At 43.6% G+C, this 22,350-nt stretch overlaps 1 protein-coding gene across 3 annotated transcripts in view; it reads right to left on the reverse strand.

Moving 5' to 3' along the window:
* The window catches only part of actn1 (actinin, alpha 1), a 43,497-nt gene extending 26,397 nt beyond the window's left edge, over positions 1 to 17,100 (reverse strand). For 2 of the 3 annotated variants that reach the window (XM_061843140.1, XM_061843139.1), the window contains exon 1: positions 16,632 to 17,099. In XM_061843140.1, coding sequence (XP_061699124.1) covers positions 16,632 to 16,733 — 102 coding nt within the window. In that variant the 5' untranslated portion in view covers positions 16,734 to 17,099. Of the gene's footprint in view, positions 1 to 16,631 lie in introns of all 3 variants that reach the window. The other variant, XM_061843141.1, reaches the window with a different exon arrangement.
* Positions 17,101 to 22,350: the final 5,250 nt, after the last annotated feature.

Raw genomic sequence — 22,350 nt, forward strand, 5'->3', positions numbered from 1 at the left:
AAACCCAAAAGTGTGAAGCCAACATGCTGACCGTTCACTTACTGTGTACATTGCCATAAAAATATTTTTTTGCTATCGCATGTGGTTCTGTTGACCAACATGTGCCAGTGAGGTACTATACTTTTTGTAAAATTTTTGTTTGGCGGTGTGTCATGGGATTATTTTTTGTTATGTAATGTAAAAAAAGTCTTGGCTCAATAAAAGTTGGGGATAATTGGTCCAATATATTTATTAAGCCCTTGCGTTTTTCTTTCTTTTTTTTGTAATATGAGTACATCCATCCATCCATTTTCTTTGCCGCTTATCCTCACAAGGGTCGCGGGAGTGCTGGAGCCTATCCTAGCTGTTAAGGGGCAGGAGGCGGGGCACACTCCGAACTGGTTGCCAGCCAATCGCAGGGCACATCGAGACAAACAGCCGCACACACAATCACACCTAGGGGCAATTTAACCATCCATCCATTTTCTTAGCCGCTTATCCTCACAAGGGACACAGGAGTGCTGGAGCCTATCCCAGCTGTTAAGGGGCAGGAGGCGGGGCACACTCCGAACTGGTTGCCAGCCAATCGCAGGGCACATCGAGACAAACAGCCGCACACACAATCACACTTAGGGGCAATTTATCCATCCATCCATTTTCTTAGCCGCTTATCCTCACAAGGGACACAGGAGTGCTGGAGCCTATCCCAGCTGTTAAGGGGCAGGAGGCGGGGCACACTCCGAACTGGTTGCCAACAAATCGTAGGGCACATCGAGACCCAACAGTCGCCCTCGCAATCACACCTAGGGGCAATTTAAAGTGTCCAATTAATATTGCATATTTTGGGGATGTGGGAGGAAACCAGAGTGCCCGGAGAAAACCCACACAGACACGGAGAGAACATGCAAACTCCACACGGGCGGGTCCAGGATCGAACACGGGACCTCAGAACTGTGAGGCCAACGCTTCCCAGCTGATCCACCGTGCCGCCTTAATACGAGTCCAATGGGAAAATCCTTGGTCGCATCACGGATGTGGTGCGCACATCTGCATTCCGGCCTAACAAGAGCCACATGTGGCTTCTATAAATACACGCATCACAAGTGCTCCATCTGGCGACAAATAAATCTCCGTCCGTCAACGTCAGGTCTCGGATGAAAAAAAAAAAAAAAAAAAAATGGATTGCGCTAAATGGGGGACCCACAAACTGTCTCAAGTCTCAAGTTTGACTCATGGTCAGCTGCAGTGAAGGGTTGGGGGGGGGGGCAAGAAAATGGAGGCTGAGCGAAGGTCAGCGCGGACGAGTCAGATGGGGCCAGGATGCCGTCGACTTGAATAAGAAACAACCTCGGCGTGAACGGCAATGCAATATAAAAACAAAACAAAAAAGATGGCGAGTGTGGAATACACGATGGACACTTTCATATGCACTGAAACAGGAAACGCTCTCCGATCCCGTTGTATGATGTATAAGGACAATAAATGGCATTCTATTTAAAAATGTGTAAATAATTTAAAAAAAAAAGGGAAATTGCCGTTAATTTTGTGTTATTTTGAGGAAAATTATTATGAATAAAATACTACAATCAGGACCATGATAAACGGCCTATATTGGGATATAAAATGTCCATAAAGAACAGCACTGTGTAAAAAAAAAAAAGAAAATCTTTTGTATCATAATATAATATAATTTACAGTATATAATGATAAACGGGCGGCACGGTGGCTCGGCTGGTAAAGCGTTGGCCTCACGGTGAATATTACATGAAAAATGAGAACAAACTTCAATTTAAATTATGTTGTAATACCGCAAAAATAAAGATGTCAGTTGTGTGAGTAAATTTATTAAATTACTAACATCATAGTAGTGTTAAAATAAAGCCTAAAAATTATGAAAAAAAAAATCTCTTCCTTTGAGGTTAAAATTCCAAATTTTACAGGAGAAATTTTTTTACAAGAAAATACAGTACAAATGGAAGACTGAATATAAAAAAATATTTCATAAAGGAGGTGGCATGGTGGGGGGCTCAGCTGGTAAAGCGTTGGCCTCACAGTTCTGAGGACCCGGGTTCGATCCCGGCCTTGCATGTTCTCCCCGTGCCTGGATGGGTTTTCTCCGGGCATTCCGGTTTCCTCCCACATCCCAAAAAACACGCAACATTAATTGGACACTCTAAATTGCCCATAGGTGTGATTGCCAGCACGGCTGTTTGTCTCTATGTGCCCTACGATTGGCTGGCGAACAGTTCGGGGTGTACCCCGCCTCCTGCCCGTTGACAGCTGGGATAGGCTCCAGCACTCCCCCCGCGACCCTCGTGAGGATAAGCGGCTAAGAAAATGGATGGATGTTTGATGTGTAAATGGACATACAACAAGATTTATGAGTGAACAGAATGCTAATTATCTATTCAGTGCTCATTGAGTATGGAAGTAAATATGTGCCACTAAGATTTGAATAAAAAAATGTCACAGAAAATTTTATGTTGCATCTCCAGCACTCCCCGCGGCCCTCGTGAGGATGAGCGGCAACGAAAATGGATGGATGGATAATGATAAACTGACAGATCAGTTATTATTTCATTCCCTCACACAATGAAGATGGATAAGGAATTGGATCAAAAGTAACACTGAAAATGGAATCATAATTGGTAAATTATTATCAATAACCATCTCAATCAGACGTTTGGTGACTTGGAGTACGAGGGAGGCGAAACACTCAAATCCGCAATTGCCGCGATCAGGATAATCTGACAATCACGTCTTTGTGATCACAAGTGAGGGAAAATGTTAGCGTTGGACCAGATTGTCGCCGTGCGCGTAATCAACTTTCAATATTAAAAAAAAAAAAAAAAAATCGTTATCTGCGTCTCGGCCACGTTCGATGCGTCGAAGCCTCATTTGAGAACCTCATTGATGCTCAGACACGTATTTTCAGATGCCGCGCGCCCCTCGAGGCTCTCGAGGCTTTTTCAGTTGCCCCGGCAACCGCCTTGCCGAACCGGACTGCTGCCTTTTTTTTTTTTTTTTGTTTTGTTTTCTTTTCTCGAGCAGTGAGGAGCTCGCCCTTAGCACGCGTTGATTTGTCACGTCGCCCAACACGCACACGTATGAATATGCATTACTGAAAAAAAATGACCCAAAATAAATAAATAACTAGCCGCCTCTCTTTGTCGTTGTGTTGGCCCGTGCAACACAATCGCGTCCGCGGGTAGCCGCAGCCAAGGAGATGTGGAAGCCTAATGGCGAGATTGTGCTGATTTGGCACTTTTGCACTCAAAGTGTCTGCGTCAATGGATGCTGCACCTGAGAGACTGACGCACTCCATCACGCTTACGAGCCGGAGGGAAGCACACTTCCTCCTGGTTGCCTAGGACACACACACACACACACACACACAATGGCAGTGTGTGTATATGTTTGTGCGTCCTCTGCTGAGCATTAAAGGAAGGCGACAAGAGAGGGGATGAATGATGACCCCCTTTGGTAGCGGGCCAGAACCTCCCCTGCCCCTCCCTTCCTCCCTAAAGCTGAGAGGGAGCTACACCGTACACTATCTGGACAAAAGTCCAGCGATGTGGCCTCCTAATTCAAGCAACGCAACATGTGCGGTGAAGAAAATAAGTATTTGAACACCCTGCTGTATTGCAAGTTCTCCCACTTAGCAGTCGTGGAGGGGTCTGGAATTTTCATCGTAGGTGCGTGTCCACTGTGAGAGAGATAATCTAAAAAGTATGTATGATTTATTTGTGTGATACCGCTGCAAATAAGTATTTGAACACCTGAGAAAACCACACTTAATATTTTGGTACAGTAGCCTGTGTTTGCAATTACAGAGGTCAAACGTTTCCTTTAGTTCTTACAACAGGTTTGCACACACCACAAGCGGGATTTTGGCCCACTCCTGCACGCAGATCTTCTCTAGATCAGACAGGTTTCTGGGCTGTCGCTGAGAAACAGGGAGTTTCAGCTCCCTCCAAAGATTTCCTAATCGGGTTTAGGTCTGGAGACTGGCTAGGCCACGCCAGAACCTTGATACGTTTCTTACGGCGCCACTCCTTGGTTTTTTCCTTGTTTCGGGTCATTGTCATGTTGAAAGACCCGGCCACGACCCATCTTCAATGCTCCGACCGAGGGAAAGAGGTTGTTCCCCAAAATCTCACAATACATGGCCGCGGTCATCCTCTCCTTAATACATTGCATGCGTCCTGTTCCGTGTGCAGAAAAACACCCCCAAAGCATGATGGTACCACCCCATGCTACACAGTAGGGATGGTGTTCTTGGGATGGAACTCATCATTCGTCTTTCTCCAAACACAGTTAGTCTGACCACAAAACTTTCTCCCATGACTCCTCTGTATCATCCAAATGGTCATTCGCAGACTTAAGACGGGCCTTGACACCTTCTGGTTTAAGGAGGGGAACCTTCCGTGCCGTGCATGATTTCAAACCATGACGTCTTAGTGTATTACCGACGGTCCCCTTGGAAACGGTGGTCCCAGCTCTTTCCAGGTCATTGACCAAGTCCTGTCGTGTAGTCCTGGGCCGATTCCTCACCTTTCTAAGGATCATTGAGACCCCACGAGGTGACATCTTGCACGGGGTTTCACTACCGATTGAGATTGACCGCCATGTTTAGCTTCTTCCATTTTCTAATGATTGCTCCAACGGTGGAACTTTCTTCCCACCAAGCTGCTCGGCAATTTCTCCGTCGCCCTTTCCAGCCGTGTGGAAATTTTTGTCTCTGGTGTCTTGGGACAGCTCTTTGGTCTTGGCCATGTTACATGTTTTGAGTCTTACTGATTTTATGGGGTGGACAGGTGTCTTTATGCAGCTAACAACCTCATACATGTGGATCTAGCTGATAGACAGGTGTTGAAATACTTAATTGCAGCTGTATCACACAAATAAATCATTAAAAAAAAAATCATACATTGTGATGTCTGAATTTTTCTTTTTCGATTATCTCTCTCACACTGGACATTCACCTACGATGAACATTTCAGACCCCTCCACGATTGCTAAGTGGGAGAACCTGCAATATAGCAGGGCGTTCAAATACTTATTTTCTTCACTCTATGTATCAGAATTATCACCATTTGACAAGAACTCTGCTAACTCTCGTTAATTTGTACTTCACCATTTATTTAAAAAAAAAAAAACTTTATCAGTTAGTACTCATTTCCTGTCGTGCGTTGCAGTTTTGCGCGTTTTAACCATGATATTTGTTTTAGTGGAGAATATAAATATGTGATTACAGTGAATACAGGCAAAGAGTGAGGCCAGCTCAATGTGATGCTTAATATTTGTATTATTTACATATCGTTGCATAGTTCAGTGTTTTTCCCACCTGGTGTTGACCCTTGATAGGTGGGCACTCAACTAGACAATTAGCACGGAGACATAAAAAGCAAAATCAGGCACTTGGACATTCAGCGTAAATCCAGCCGTCGATCGTCTAAGGCAGGGGGCTGACGACCCGCGGCTTTGGACTCACGTGCGGTTCTTTCATCCTTACGTCGCGGCTCTGCGTTTCGCTAGAAAATAAATTATAAGTGTCCGGTTGAAGAGTGTTGTAATATCTGTAATTATAAAAGCGCACGCGTTTAAGAGTGCAGAGGGGCTTATTAAGGTAGACTAAGCGGGAGACTGATTGTAACCGAGCAGTTCACTGTTCACCGTTTCCGACCCCCGGGCGGAAGGTAACGCTCGGTGGTTTTGGGGGGGTGGGGGTGGGGGGGCATACATCATCACACTACAGCCCCGGCGTTCTCGAATATAGTGCAGCGAGTACAGTAAGCGCGCTGAAAGCCTCTTTTGTGGAGGAGTGGCGTGCGGCTGCATCAGGTGACTGTCAGCAGTGGAGGGGGGGGTAAAAAAAAAAAAAAAATGCTTGCTCGGGCATATAGTAGAGAGCGCATGCTGACTCATGATTACTGAAGCCTTGATACTTCCCATCATTGCATCCTGTGAACACTTGTGTACGTTCCATATAATGCAACGTTTTACTTGTCGGTAACTGTCGGCGTGGCTTTTTTTTTTTTTTTTTTTTTTTGCACGATTTGTTGTCAACTGTCATTTGGGCAAGCAAGGAAACACAATTAGGTTGCGAATATCGGGTGTGATGGCATAATTTATCTTCGTTAATCTGTCAATGCCAACGACGTGTAGCGACGGGCGAAACAACTGAATGCTCTAGATCGGGGGTGTCAAACTCATTTTTTTCGCGGGCCACACTGTCGTTCCGGTTTCCCCTCAGAGGGCCGTTATGACTGCGACACCGTAAAAATCTTTACCGCCTCATCATGTTGACACGTGAAATTTATGAATTACTTTTGGAATCAGAAATCAAGGGTAATGCGTTTTTCAACTATTGTTGATGTAAGGTAACATAAAAACACTTGCAATACCTCAACATTATGATTCATGATATGACAATTTCAAATTTTGGTACAGATTTCAACAAGAATCACGGGAGTAGACATACGTGATTTGCCTTCGCGGGGCACATAAAATCATGTGGTGGGCCGGATATGGCCCCCGGGGCTCGAGTTTGACACCGGTGCTCTAGATGGCAGATGGTAAAATGAATCTCTGTAAACACCTTTCGCTATTCATAAAACAGAAATGAATAAAATCTGTGTTCAATTTTATAGTCCCGCATTTCACACCATGTCAATTAATGAGTAAACTAAACAAGGTCATCGTTATTTGAATATATACTTTCGTCATGTCTGTTTAGTGGTGTAGAATTTGATTAATATTATTATTTCTTTTTATATAAATACATGCCAGGGTCAATAAAGGTTGGGAAACACAGTTTGAAGGGAACTCCATGGTAAAAAAAGTGCTTTTGTTTTGTGTAAACAGGAACAGTTTATGGAACAGCATCTGAAAGATGCTTATCGTAACAACTACAACAAAAGATTCTCAAATAGATCATGTATACAATAAAAATCAAACTAAACGATAAATGATGAGAATCTTCAATTTTTTTAGGGAAGTGCAACATGAATACTTTGTCTTTGTAGGAACTGAAATGCAGCAATAACAGCTGTAATCATAACACGTAGCATCGATATGGGAAAGTAACTTTTTTTTTTTTTTTTTAGGAAAAGAACCACACAGACAATAGCTACACTTAGTATACCTTATTTTTCCGTCAAGTGAAATATCAATATTATGTCTTCTTTTTAGGAAACAGTGCGAACAGGTGCGGCATCAACGGTCTGTCTTCTTTTAAGAATACAAAGTTTGTTCCGGCGCTGGACTGATTTTAACTGTCTTTATATTATTTCAAGTTTTGAACACTGCCAATATCATGTCCGCAACAACGCCCTCCACTAGCAAGAGGTTTACTTACACTGTATTTATTTACCAAGTGGTTACAGTTACATTTCCTGTCCCGTATCTGAATACTGCAACTTCAGTGTCACTACATATCTGTACTGTGCTAAATGTTAGAGATACATGTACCACCCATCATGGATACCATTTTTACAGCCACAAAATGGGGGAAATTGGGGGGAAAAAAAAAACAATCGGGCAGACAGTTGGCACAGATAAATGCCCGCAGGGGTTAAGACTCCATCACCAAGTCTGATCAATAATAGCTGCCGCAGAATGAAATCTGCACGTTCGATGCCGGCTAGGAAAATGAGAAAAAAAAAATAAATGGCCTCGGGCCATGCAGGTGTCAAAATACACAGCGTAGAGACAGGGAAAAGAAGAAGAAAAAAAAAATGAAAAAAAAAAAAAAGAAAAAAAAAAAAAATCACCTTTTTTTTTTCCCGCTGCCTTGCTTCCGGGTCAGTGTTCAGAAAAAAAAATTGGCACAGTGGGAAAACTGGGGCATGCGATACCATCTAGCTGAAAGCAAAATGTCCAGAGAAGCTTGCCCGAAGACAAAGTCAAACCCCAGAAAAATGGACTGAAGGATGGATTCTTTCGTGTGGAGCTACTGCCTTTAAATCTCCTCTTTCGCTGGTAAAATAAATTCGACATGTGGAAATTTACTTAGGAAGTCTAAAACCTTCCACTTGACCGCCTTTGTTGTTTTGACACTGTGTTTAAATCATTACGGCGTGTCCTCGTTTCACAACAAGAGTTCCGAAACCTAAAACGTGCAGTTCTGGGGTTCCGAGTTTAAGATCTCAGCTTAGTCCGTTTCATGTGTGGAGTTTGCAAGATCTGCATGCGTTTCTGCCCCAAATATTAATTTTTAAGTACATTGAAGACTAGATCCTGACAACCAGTTCAGGGTGTACCCCGCCTCTTGCCCCTTGACACTCACCGCGACCCTCGTGAGGATCAGCGGCAGAGAAAATGGATGGATGAAGACTAGATTGTCCATGCATGTGAATGTCTACTGTAGACACAGTAAGTGCCCCAGGACCGGCTGCGAACCAGTTCTGGGTGTACCGCACCTCTCGCCCAAAGTCAGCCGGGACCGGCTCCAGCTCCACTGACCGAAATGAGGACAAGCAGCATATAAAATGGATGGATGGTTTTATGATACTGTAAAGTTCATTTAAAAAAAAAAAAAACGCGGCATTTTTCCTCTGGTTATGAGCGGGAATACATAGTTTGAAACGTGACTTCAAACATTGCCTGTACAGTCGCTAGCATGAACGCCACACAGCCGCGATGTGTTTACTCAGACGGCAAACAGAGCTGACGCGTCGCTATTCCCGATAAGGCTGCAGGGGCAATTTCGACACGCTCGGGCGAAATGTCAGCAAATAACTTTCCCTCGCGCGGGGGCCGACGCCCACTCACTCGCTTGTTCGCTCGCTCGCTTGCACACTTGCACTTTTTTTGTTTTGTTTTGTGTTTTTGGTTTTTTTTTTTTTTAAGGAAAGGAGACTGAAAGAGGAAGAGAATTGGAAGAGGAACCCGGTGGAGACAAAACGTGCTTGTCGGGGTCATCGGAAAGCATGCGCTGTTATGCAGGGATGTTGCATTTGAGCCTTTGGGGACGTGGAATCTAGTCACCTTTAACATCCATGGGGTGGGGGGGTGGTGGGGGGGCGAATAGTTATTACACATGAAGAAGTGAACGTTATGCTTTTGTAAGTTTTTCTGCTTATCCGAAACAATACAAAAAAAAATGTTGACCTCTTTTTTGGGGTCATTTGGAGAGGCTAAATGAAACCAAAAACAAATGTTTCAAGACATCCACCCGTTCATTCATTTCCGTAGCCGCTTATCCTTACAAGGGTACACCCTGAACTGGTTGCCAGCCAATCGCAGGGCACATGGAGACAAACGGCCGCAATCACAATTCATCACAACGCAATTTAGAGTGTCCAATTAATGTTGCATGTTTTTGGGGATGTGGGAGGAAACCGGAATGCCCACCCGGAGAAAAGCCACGCAGGCACGGGGAGAACATGCAAACTCCACACAGCGCCTGTCAATCAGTAATTGATGGTGTGCTGACGGGAAGACAAAGGAACGCCCCTGAAAAATGGCTCCGTCGATCTGTCACCGCCGCTTCTTCTTCTTCTTCTTCTAAGCGCCGCCCACACCCCGCACAAACGAACCCGCAACTGAATGCGAAAGGTGTGTCGGGCTCGGCTTGCCGCCTTTTTTATTTTTTTTTCCCGCACCTGCGTATCTGTTTACACGCTCCCCGGCTGCTACCGCATGAGGCAAGGGAAGGCCCGTCCGTGACTACAGCGTTGCTGTGTGTGTGTGTTGAGGGGGGCTGGGGGGGTGGGGGAATTCCTTGGAAACAGGCTGACTGCAATCCCCTCTATTAATCATATGCTGTGGAACACATGTGACTATACACTAAGTACATGGTGCTTCCACGGGAAATGCACCGACTGAAAAATCCAATCGAAAACTGCCTGCCTAATGCAGCTGGGAAATTCGTACAACAACTGGGCCGAATTTCAGGATCCTTGCGATCAAAGCCAACAACGCCACTTTCACTCTCGTTTGAGACAATCGTCGCGTGTTGTGCCCCGTTATTCATCTCCGGTACACAAATTATAAAACCGGGACGCACAAAAAACTAATTTGATTATGTCCCGTTTTGTGAAGTTCTTTCATATTTTAATAATCAGTTACAGTGTTAAAAATATATATATATATATATTGTGTTTCTTGCTCCAGGGACCCAAAGCTTCAATTTACTGTCTTCAGTTCAATGGAAACACACAAACCAGATGAGCAGTAACTGAACTATTAAGATTCAAAGCAGGCAATTGGTTTTAACGACCTTTTAATGACGTACGTACTGGGCCGTGAGGTTCTGCCTAAATTTGGAACCGGAGATAATTTGCATTTAAGGCCCTTTTGGGGGAAGTGTATTCGATCGTTTCACACAAAAAGTCTGAATTTTTCCAACTCTGAAATTGTTTCGGGGATGGAAAGGCAAAATTTTGGGGGGGTTTTCGCCATGAAGAGGAGCTCAAGACCCAGAACCAGGAAGCTATTATGCAGATCCCGAGCCGCAACGGGTGTGATGATACACTGAAAATCGGCAGTTTGGTACGTATACTGGTTTTACAGCTCAGTTCACATTGGGTTCAGAAGTGGAAAAATATACCAAATTTCCAGACAGGTACTGGTCACCTCGGGACTACAGCCCGGACTGGTAGCTAACCACATAAAAGCACAAACATACAACCATTCAAACTCACATTCACGCCTACAAAGGATTTACACTTTTTAAATGGACCTTTTCAAGGTGCTACCCTGAGAACCCCCGATCTCGTCAGATCTCGGAAGCTAAGCGGGTTTGGCCCTGGTTAGTACTTGGCTGGGAGACCGCTTGGGAATACCAGGTGCTGTAAGCTTCTCTCACCGGCTAAATGCAGAGGGGTCGTGTCAGGAAGGGCAACCGGCGTAAAACTGTGCCAAACAAATATGCGTTCATCTAAGATGAAACGCTGTGGCGACCCCTAACGGGACAAGCCGAAAGGAAAAGAAGAATTGGCCTTCTCAAGGAATAGAACTTCAGAACTTTGTGCAGACACGCTAACCACCAGGGCTTAAGTCGCCACTCTCGAGAACAGAACTCTGTCGTAAAAGGACGACCCCCGCCTGCAATGACTCAAAGCGCACGACCGAAACAACAAGGCGCTCATGAAAAGTGAGAATCTATTTTAAAAACTGTTTTCATATATATATATATATATATATATATATATATATATATATATATAAGGCGCATAGAATAGACGCTACAGTAGAGACCGGGATTACGTTATGCATCCATTAGATGGGCTGCGCCAAAAGCTCAATATTGATCCGTATATAAGGCGCACCGTCGGCTTTTGAGGAAATTAAAGGCTTTTAGGTGCGCCTTATAGTGTGGAAAATACAGTGATTGATAACTCAAGCACATGACCTAATCGACTGCGCATGCTTCTCTTCTGGAAAATAATGATCCATTTGTGCTGCTTAAGTCGAATTTTGGCCATGCGACACAGTTAAAACGTCATTTGGATTTTAGGGGGTCAACTTGGAGTTTCTGGCTTATTTGTGGATATTTTTGCTGAAACTTCTGAGATAGTCAAAGGACGGCTTCCGTTTGTAGCAGACAAATGGGAACAATTGATTGTGGCCGACGCTGGCAGCGCGAGCACCCCGAAGATGCCGCAAAATTGGGTATTTGCGGATAAGTACTGACAATTTAATCGTCTTGCGTATTCCTTAAAGCCCCATAAGCGATTCTTCATCTAAAAAAAACTTGTGCCTCATTATAGTGTTATATTTTCCCTTACATACTTTTACGTTATTATGATGCGGGTCTTTTGTGATGCGGAATTCTGGAATGTTCCAAGGAGTGCCTATATAAGGACGAGAAAGACCGTAAACGGCACTTCTTAGCAACACTCTTTGGACAAATTGATAAGTACACGCCACGCTGCATTCTGCCTTTCGTCTCTGGACGGTTCTGGACATTTTTTGACTTGCCTGGTTGTTCAACTCTGGTGACTATTCGTAGCTTGGCTTTTCTGCCTTAATTGAACATAGAACGCGTAGTGGGTGGGTCTAAAACGTACCGTAATCAAAAAAAAAAAAAAAAAAAAACACACACAAAAAACAAAACGTTTTCTTTTTTCACGTTTGGCTTCCCATGCTAGTCCCGACATGAGCTGCAAGTATGAGGATGGTTATCTTGGAATCTTAATGTCTTCACACACCCAACCGTCTTGGGGACACATCAGGCAGTCAATCAGGTTGCCACTCTCGCATATTTCCATCTAATTGTGCACTCCGCAAACAATCACACACACCTTACCGTCGCTACCAAACAACCGTGTCGCTCGCATAAACACGACGAGGTGCTTTTCAGGTTCTCTAGTTCTGGTCCAGGTTTGCCCTTATAAGGGCGCAATCCCACACACCTTTTATTTTCCCTCCCCCTCAAACTCTTCTACACCACACCCACATTCCCGCGCACACCGTGCGAGGCCGCCGGGAGATAAGACCCGTCCGCCGATTCGTTCGCTCCGGCGTTTGTTGCATCATTTCATTCCCATTTGAGCGTCGCTGTGTTTCTCAAGTCGGCCGCCTCGGGGACTAGCGCGCCGTGCAGCGACATGTCCTCTTCCGCGACGGTTACTGGGGTTTTACGGAGCTCAGAACGCCGCGTACGGTTTGAAAGAAAATCCTACTTGCACTGCGTATTCCGGTTTGTTTGCCGTGCGTCGAAAACGTCGAAAAATCTGTGGACTAAAAACTTTGCTTCAAGGGATTCGAATGTCGTACCACTGGGCTTGGAACTGCCGATCAAAACTTTGTTCTTGGAGTAATATGGAAGTAAATATGTGCCAGCGGGATTTGAATTTGTTTTTCAGTGTAACTTTTCAATGTTAACAGTGTTAACGCTGTCTGAAATTCAACTGGCAACAATTCGCTGTTTGAAATTCGCCGTCTGTGCCAACAGGCAGGGTTACTTCAGGTCGGAACCGAACACCCAGCCAATCACAGTTATGCTTTTTAGTCTCGTGACGTCAAATGCTAAGACAGCGTAACTGGATTGAATTTGAGACAGCGAATTGTAGCCAGTTGAATTGTGAACATTGAAAAGTTACATTGAAATACAACTATTGAAAATGTCATCACGTTACATTTCAAATTCTGTTTTCGGTGGCATTTCAAATTCAAATCCTGGTGGCACATATTTACTTCCATAGATTAATAACATCTGACAAGTTCTCAGAAAGGTCGCAATTTAAAAATGATTGGCTCGCAGACACAAAATGTGTTAATTCACGGCTTATTCACATTTTTAGGCTCTGTTCACATTGCCTCATTTAATTTCGTTTTTCGGGGGAGGGTCTGTTTTGTTCTAAGAACAGTTGACGCTAAACCGAGCCGGAATCAATAAGTGATGACGAAATCGCAGGTAACAGCGAAGTACTATGGAAGCCATTGAATTTGTTTGATTCTTTTTTTTTTTTAAATTATTATTTACAATTACCATAGACAACAGAGATTGGGGAAAAAAAAATTTCAGAGTTGCGACAGTCCGTTTTGCAGATAAAATAAAACAGCTCGCAACGATTTTCCTTTCAACGGGTTTAGGACCACATATCGAGGCAGCAAAAAAAAAAAAAAAAAAAAAATAAAAGTTTGATTTTTTTTTTTTCCAGCAGTTTCTAAGATTAGACAAACAAACAGTAGCTTGTGAATGACGTGATATGCAAACATTCCATCTGTTATTTATCTTCGGCGAGCGTACTTGCGACACAGATGTTTTGCTGCTGGAAAAAAAAAAAAAAAAGTCAGTCAGTCCATGAAACGCTTGCTGTCATCACATTCCTGCATTCCCATGATGCACCTTGTGTAACCTTGCTGCTTGACAAAGCAATTAGACGGCTAACAAAGCAAACGATGTGAGCGCTACACTGCCAAAAATAATAATAATAATAATAATAATAACCTACATTAAATACCTCAAATCAAGGAAAAATGCATTTGTTTTGTCTGTGAAGATATGTATTTTTGTGTAAAAGCGTTTATTTGCTCTTTGGCTCTTCTGATTGAGATTTTATTTCCGGTTATTAGGTTTAGCTTTAAATACCCTCCATCAATCCATCAATTTTCTTTGCCGCTTATCCTCACAAGGCGTGCTGGAGCCTATTTCAGCTGTCAAGGGGCAGGAGGCGGAGTCCACCCTGAACTGGTCGGCAGCCAATCGCAGGGCACATTGAGACTAACAGCCGCACTCACAATCACACCTAGAGGCAATTTATCCATCCATCCTTCCATTTTCTTAGTCGCTTATCCTCACAAGGGTCGCAAGGAGTGCTGGAGCATATCCCAGCTGTCAACGGGCAGGAGGGGGGGTACGCCCTGAACTGGTCGCCAGCCAATCGCAGAGCACATCGAGACAAACACCCGGACTCACAATCACACCTAGGGGCAATTTAGAGTGTCCAATTAATGTTGCATATTTTTGGGGATGTGGGAGGAAACCGGAGTGCCCGGAGAAAACCCACGCAGGCACGGGGAGAACATTCAAACTCCACACAGGCGGGTCCGGGATTGAACCCGGGAACTCAGAACTGTGAGGCCAACGTTTTTCCCAGCTCACCCTAAAATACTCTCATTGTATTAGGGTTTCAAGGCGGGTCCCGGGCGTCAAATTAGGGTTTCAGGACAGCATTCGGGTCTTAAACGGGCGTCAGGGGTCCAAAGACAAAGAGACACCTGTGGACGTCTCCGTGGCGATGCCGCGCTTCTCCCCGGTAGCACTCGCGGATGACATCATGCAGGAAACCAAAAGCAAGAAGAAACTGGATGGAGGAGTTGCGAGGGAAGGGGGGGGGGGGTGAAAAACTTTTTCCAACAGCAGCAGGAGCAGCAAGCGCCGAGAGGGGCGAGATTATTACCATTTTTGGGCACGCTCGCTCCCAACACAAGCCCGGCCCAAACCGCAGCGTTTGCTCAGATTCCACAAGGGTTTTTTTTTTTTTTTTTTTTTTTTACTTCACTGTGTGTGTTTTTTTTTTTTTTTTAAGTGGGAGGAGAGGGTAAAAGGTAGCGTGTGCCGCATGCTGGTTTGGGTAGTGGATAGGCGTTGGGGGGAAGAGGGGGGGGTAAAGTCACAGTCAAGGATAATCCCACCCACCCCTACAAATTAAGGCAAGGATAGAGGGGGTGTTTGTGCTAATCCACATCTCATCATACAGATGACTTTTTTTTTTTTTTTTAAACAGCACTGGGGGGGTCGCAACCGTTCTTTTAATGCAGTGAAGCGCATGGCTGACATCTGTTGTGTGGAAAAAAGTGCAGCAGTATAAAACTTGAACCCCCCCCCCCTTCCTTTTACAGTCCCAGTTCCAGCACTCATCATCAATGAATGGGCCCAACACATCCTGCTTGTACAGTTTTGAATATTAACACTGTTTTAAATACACAAACTTTTTTTTAGTGCCCAAATGATTCAATTAAAATTTTATTGCACATTAATTAATAATTATGTTTTTTTATGTTTATTAAAAATTAAATGTGAATGAATAGGGCTAAAAAGTTAAATACAACTGAACTGTTAGCTACTTTGAATAGCGACGGAACAAGTGGCTGGCATCACTGCTCACTTTTCAGATTTTCACCCCAAAAAAATGACAATATCCTCCATGAATAATAAATCCAGGATGAAGAAAACCAGTGATGTAGAGGGGGCAACAATTAATGAACAGAAAACTCATTGATTCTAAAATTAATGGGCAACAAATAGACTATCAAATTCATCTATAACTGTTTTGATGATTGCGTAATTGTTTTGAATTATTTTTTATTGTTAAAGTTGTCAGAATCCTCTGAATTTCAGTCTCCAAACAATAAAAATGTATCTGATTCCTGTCGTCTTCTGTGAAATCGGAGTATTCAAAATAAGACACCTGCTTTTGAACAATGATCAATATTTTGCCTATTTCCTGACATGCTAAGCACCAAACTAGTAACTGAATCATAATCAATTCATGTTTGTGTATTGGTCGATTTGAAATAATGTCCTGTTGGAGAAGGGGCTCCACAAAAAATGATGTCATGCAGTAATGTATAATCATCAAATTATATTATTTTACTCCAATTTAAAAGATTTTATATGCCCAATATGACACAAAAATGTTCCCAAAAATGGAAGTTTTTGTCTTGACAGAAAAAAAAAAAAAACCTGTCCCCGAGTACCCGAGCTGTCATTTTTGGGAAATGTCATATTTTGAGAATCACAGTCACAGGTCGTGACTGACACCAGGTGCACACGGTACTTTTGAAATATTGAAGACTTGAAAATTACGACAGACGAGAATGACAATTAAAAGTGTTTTAACGCACAGTTGTGGTTTCGAATAAGGATTTCAGCTTCAAACTTGGTTAGGGATTTAAATTAGGGTGGGGTACAATAGGTCAGTGATTCAAATTTGGGTTTCAAGCTAAAATTAGGTTTTAAAATTAGGGTTCCAAGTCTGAGTTGGGGCTTTAAAGCAAAGTTATGGTTTCGGGTTGGAAATTAAGATGTAAAAAAATGGGGTTTGAGACAGGGTTCAGGTTTCAAGACGATGTTTAGGGTATGAAATTAAGGTTTCAAGTTTGGGTGAAGAAGAGAAAATCAGAAGACGAGCACGTCGGGTGTCCGCCTATGAACAAGTCAACCCGGAAATGAGAGGGCGTGAAGAGCTCCTCACCTTTCGCTGCTGCTTTTCCCAAGCGGGGTCCAGGAGCAGGTCCCGGTCCCAGTCTTCCTCCTGCTGCATGTAGACCGCCTCTCCGTCGTCGTAAGGCTCCATGGCGCTGAGGTGAGGTCTGGGCTTCTTTTCCCCCGAGTGTGTGTGCGCGCGCGTGTGTGTGTGCGTGTCCGCCGGCTGCCTCTCCTCAACCCGCTGCTGCTTCTTCTTCTTCTCCTCCTCCTCCTCCTTCTTCTTCTTCTTCTTCTCCTCCTCCTCCTCAAGACGGTGAGTTTGTGTGCGTGCGTGTGTGTGGAGGGAGGGGGGGTAGATTCGACGGTCCGCCTCCGGCTTCCCCCTCTCTCTCACTCCCTGCAAAAACTCTCGTCCCTCGGCTCGGTCGTTCCCCCGGAGGGAGGCTCCGTTCCGAGGCAGGTCGACTAAAAACACAGCGAGAGGGAGAGAGAGAGAGAGAGAGAGAGAGAGAGAAAAACTTTGCGACAGAAAAAATGGAATCGATGGCGGTGTGGAAGGGGGATCTAATTGGACGCCTCGGGGATGCGAGCCCGCCCTCGCCTCACGCTGATTGGCCGACCCGGCTGTCATCGCGGAGGCTTTCCGCTGATGCGCCGCCCCCAGCCCCGACTCCCAAGTTTGATTGACAGGCGACTTGAGGCTAATTAGCTTAAAACAAGAGTGATTTAAAATGTAGCAGAAGGCGAGACGGCTTTGTAACTGTACACCCGCTGCAATTTAAATAGGCGTCCGGGGAGCAGAAAAACTTCACATTCGGAACGTTTCGGGCAAAAGTTGAATTGTGAAATTAGCGTTGCAAGCTACATTTAGTGTCTTAAAGGGGAAATCCAGTGCTTTGCATGAACTGTGTATCCAATAGCAAATGTAATATGTACCCGATTTTGACGATGTGATGTTAGATCCTCTCTCGTTTAATTGTGTTTTGAGAAGATTTTTATCGACAATTACAAATTTTCAGGGGCGGAGCCATCTTCAGGAGTCGACCTCCACCGCCGCCGAAGCTTGGCTCCTGGCCCGCCCGCCGTCGGAGGGCATTAGCCTAGCTTCGGCGTCCGAGGCTAACGGCCTCTGGAGCTCGCTCGTCAAACTCCGCGTCATTCGCGCCCGAAGAACCATCCGGATATTCAACATTAATTACAACCGCATGTTCAAATCTGTACGGAAGTATTCCTCCGTCTTCTCGATCAACCGATACTGCTAGTTCTTCATCGAATGTGGATAAATCTGAGGAATCGGCGCCGGGCATAAATGGTGTCCAATGTAATCGAGCCTTTGTTGCGTCACGGTACACGTCACATCGGTGCATGTGGGTCATGTGACGCGCGAAAATGGCAGCGCCCCTGAAAATTCGTAATTGTTGATAAAAAATCTTCTCAAAACATTTAAATGAGAGCGGATTTAACATCACATTGTCAAAATAGGTTCAAATTCCATCTGGAAGCCTAGCTTCGGGTTTTAAGTCAAGCTAACGCTCAAACTTGGGTTTCAAGATACGGTCGGGGTTTCAAACTCAATATAGTTTTGACAATGCAAATTCCAAGACAATGCTAGATTGCACATTATTGTTTTGGGATAAAATTAAGGTTTCAATTTAGGGCAGGGGTGTTAATTAAATGTTCCCTCGCGGGCCATGTTGTGGTTCCGGTTTCCCTCGATATGACCATGAAACAATACAAATATTTAATTGTCTCATTGGATTTACATCATCAATTTATGATCTACTTTTTGAATCAGAAATCGAGGGTAATGTGTTTTTTTTTTTCAATTATTCATGTTGGGTAACACAAAAAAAATGCTTGCAATATCTCAACTTTATCATTTATGAGGCATGACAAGTTGAAATCTTTGTAAAAATTTGTACAAAGAATAACTGAAATTGACACTCGAGATTTGGCTTTGTGGGCCACGTAAAATCACGTGGCGGGCCGGATCTGGGCCCCGGGCCTTGCGTTTGACACCTGTGATTTAGGGTATCAAACCAGGGTTCGGGTTGAAGCGGAAAATTGGGGTTTAAAACCTAATAGAGGGTGTCAAATATGGGATTACCTAATATTGTCTTCAAATTTCTAATTACAGTTTAATTCATAGGTTTAGGTGTTACATTGGGGTCTCAAGACTAGGGTAGGTTCTGCCCTGCGACCGACTGGCGACCAGTTCAGGCTGTAGTCCGTCTTTCGCCCCAAGCTAGCTGGGATAGGCTCCGCCTTTCCCGCAACCCTTGTGAGGATAAGCAGCCTGGATAGTGACATGAGATGACTAGGGTAGGGTTTCATGACAAGTTTGGGGTGTCAAATTAGCACGTCAACCGAAGATCAGGGTCTCAAATTACGGCTTTCCAATTAGCATCTGGCGCCGAGGTTTCGAGTTACGGCTAACGGATCGAAAGACCTGTCAATCAAAATAGTTTAAATACAAGTCTGACAAATCCCATCATCACGTCAAGTGAGCGTGAAATCTTCGTCGCAGATCACTGGGCGCAGCTCACGCTCGCGCCGGATTATCAATTAGCACGTCAATTCGTCAATGCTAAATACAGTGCACGCACGGCTCACTCATTTTAAAAAGAATCGTAAAATTAGATCATCACAATCATCATTTTGTAGATGAAAATAGTCTCTTGTTATTTTAATAGTTTATGTTATAGTTCATCCCAAATATTAAAAGATGTACAGGTAATCGTGTGTTTGTGGTCACCGGAGTTTACGCCATTTAATACGCACGCTGGTGTGAGATTTGGGGTGGACGTGCTAAGGCGCGGTGCACACTGATGACATCATCAACACGCCCAGGTAGGAAATATAGCCTGTCAAGAATGTTCCAGTCGAACTGCATCCCCCAGAAACACCCTACGAAGTCATGTTGCTTTGAGTTAAGGATTCAAGACAAGGTCAGGATTTCAAATAACCGAAGCAGGATTAGGGTTTCAAGACAAATGGAGGGTTTTAAATTTAGGGTTAGCGGGTTCCAGCCTGAGCTAGTGATTCAAACCAGGGTCAGGGTTTCAAATTAGGGTTGGAATCACAAGTTTTGGATTTCAAATTAGTGTTTTAATCCAGAGTTACAGGGTTTGAAGTCATGGTTTCAAATTGTGGCTTGAATCCACTGATAGGGTTTGAAGCCAGGGTTAGGGTTTTGGTCCAGGGCTAAGGTTGGGGCTCGCGTTTCAAGTTAGTTTCATGCTCGGGTCAAATTTGGGTTTCAAGCCTAGGGTAGTGTTTTAAACCAGGGTTAAGGTTTCAAATTAGGGTTATGGTCTCAAACCAAGATTCAGGTTTCAAGTTAGGCTTTTACATGGGGCACGATACAAACCTCGAGTAGCAAAGGTGAGGCAGAGTGACGTCAGCCGGCGTGCAGGTCGCTCTGCCTTGTAAGGTCGTCGTCCTCTTCCCCTTCCGCCTCTTTTGTCTTGCCTCCTTCGGCGAGGTGAGGCAGGGAGAGCCGCAGTCGGAGCGCTCTTCTATATATGGACAAACTTCCAGAGGGGATGGATGACATGAATGTTTGGGAACGTGATGTCACCGGCAGACTCCGCCGCTTGTTGCGAGGCAAGCCCTGGTTTGTTACGCTGTGTGCATGCGTACAAGGACGCGGCAGAAACACGTTTAGCTGTATATACCCATGTATTATTCTTTTCCTTTCGGCTTGTCCCGTGAGGGGTCGCCACAGCGTGTCATCTTTTTCCATCTCAGCCTATTTTGTACATCTTCCTTAACACCCAGAATCTTCAAGTCCTCCCTCACAATATCCATCAACATCCATCATATACCCATGTATACTGCATGTATCGAGTAGCTGCCATTAGCGTGTGTCCCTAATAGCCTGTCCCACGAGGATCCTTTTTCCACGCCATTAAAATCTTCACGGCACGCAAATGTGGCATAAATGAACTTATTCGCATCGAGCGCTTAAACGTTGGCCCAAAGGCGGTCCAGGCGCTGCCGTGACAACTTGTTTCTCATCCGCAGAATTCCAAGCGCAGCGACGTCAGAGAGTCGCGTCTCGTGAAGAATTGCCGGTGCCGGGCTCCCTGGCAGCCCCCCAAGGTATTCCAGTCATTTTGGGAAGGGGGAACGCTTGGCCATGTATGGGATAATAATCCCATTGACTCGCACTGTGATGCGTTTGTGGTCAAACAAACTGAGTCAGACGGACCGTGTGTGTCTAAACCAGCTCACAAAGTCAAGTTCCCACTTCAAGGCTCAATGAAAAGTGACGAAATGCTGTGAAAATGTTTTGAACGTTATAACATAAAAAAAAAAACAACGTAAGTAACGAGTACCTGAGCAGTCGACCAAAACATTACAAGAAAAAACTAATAAGATGACAGTGAAGTATACTACAAGAAATGCAAGAATATTAAACAAAAAATATATTCTACAAAATGACATAACTACACATGAAAATGTATATTAGGAAAAAAATGAAAGTATTAAATTAGAAAATACAATTTTTTTTAAAAAATCTTAACTAAGCAGGGAGAAACTACCATGAAGCATTTTCGGGGGGGAAATAGAAATCTGTGAGTAGGCAAATCCAAGTGTATAAGCACGTTGTATGCAATATATAAAAGAAAATGTAAAAATACATAAGTATAAATATAATCAAATTGAAAATACATGGAATTATTCAAAAGTAATACAGACAATATACAATATCATATATACACAATATAATATACAAAGTTGCAAAAGATTTCAAAAATTTTACAGCGCTGTAAGAATTGAGATTAAAAATATCGTAAAATATCGGGTGAATTTAATGAAACAAAAAATATATATTGAAGTGAATTATATTTTAAAAAATTAAAAATACAAGAATTAGCCCGAAAATAAAAAAAATAAGATGAAATAAAAATAGTCTTAAAATGTCAAATAATACAAAATTATTAAATAAAAAAAGATTACAAAAATCTACAAAATGTGTAAATTCAGTGGAAAAACATTGTCGTCACCTGTGCCGCCTTCTGTCGTGTTTCTTCTCTCTTCTTCTTTGGTTCTTGTCTTCTGCTTTCCCCCTTTTGTTTGCTGTCGTGATGCACGGCCGACGGGAGAAGACCGAAGAGGGCTTCCCGTCTCACAGACGCCAAATATGAAATATATTAATGCTAGCTGTTGGCGAAATATTGCAATGTCACCGTAGTCCAAGTTGAATACCACAACATCGGTATCGCAACCGATGCTTAGCAACAGACTCGGATTTGATGGAAACGGGGAGCGGAATTTTTGCTCCATCACTGCGCTCCAGTGGCAGTGGGTGGTTGCCACTTATTATTATTATTATTAACGCAATTATGACTGATTGTTTTTTTTTTTTTTGCAACTTAATGGAAGTTTGCAGTCGTGTGAACGTGCCCTGGCTGCGAGGGCGTTTCCCACCACGACGAGCACGCAAAACCAGTTTGCCTGGACAAAAACTACTGGTTTGTCTTGCAGCTGATACAAGCTTTAGAAGTACAGGCAAGCTATAAATCTAGGAAGGTGAATAATAATAAAACTATTGAAAATATTATACAAATAAATATACAAATACAAAAATATTAGGAAAAAGTAACTATTGGACTAAAAAAAAAATATCATATAGTGTGTTTATATATATTAACAAAAAAAATGGTGTAAATTTAAATTTGTGTAAAGTTAAAAGTTTACATACACCTGAACATATGCCAGGTTTTTATGATATCAGAGCAACATCGTAAACTTGCCAA

This window comes from Syngnathoides biaculeatus, chromosome 15 (genome assembly GCF_019802595.1).
Source record: "Syngnathoides biaculeatus isolate LvHL_M chromosome 15, ASM1980259v1, whole genome shotgun sequence".
Classification (NCBI taxonomy): Eukaryota; Metazoa; Chordata; class Actinopteri; order Syngnathiformes; family Syngnathidae; genus Syngnathoides; species Syngnathoides biaculeatus.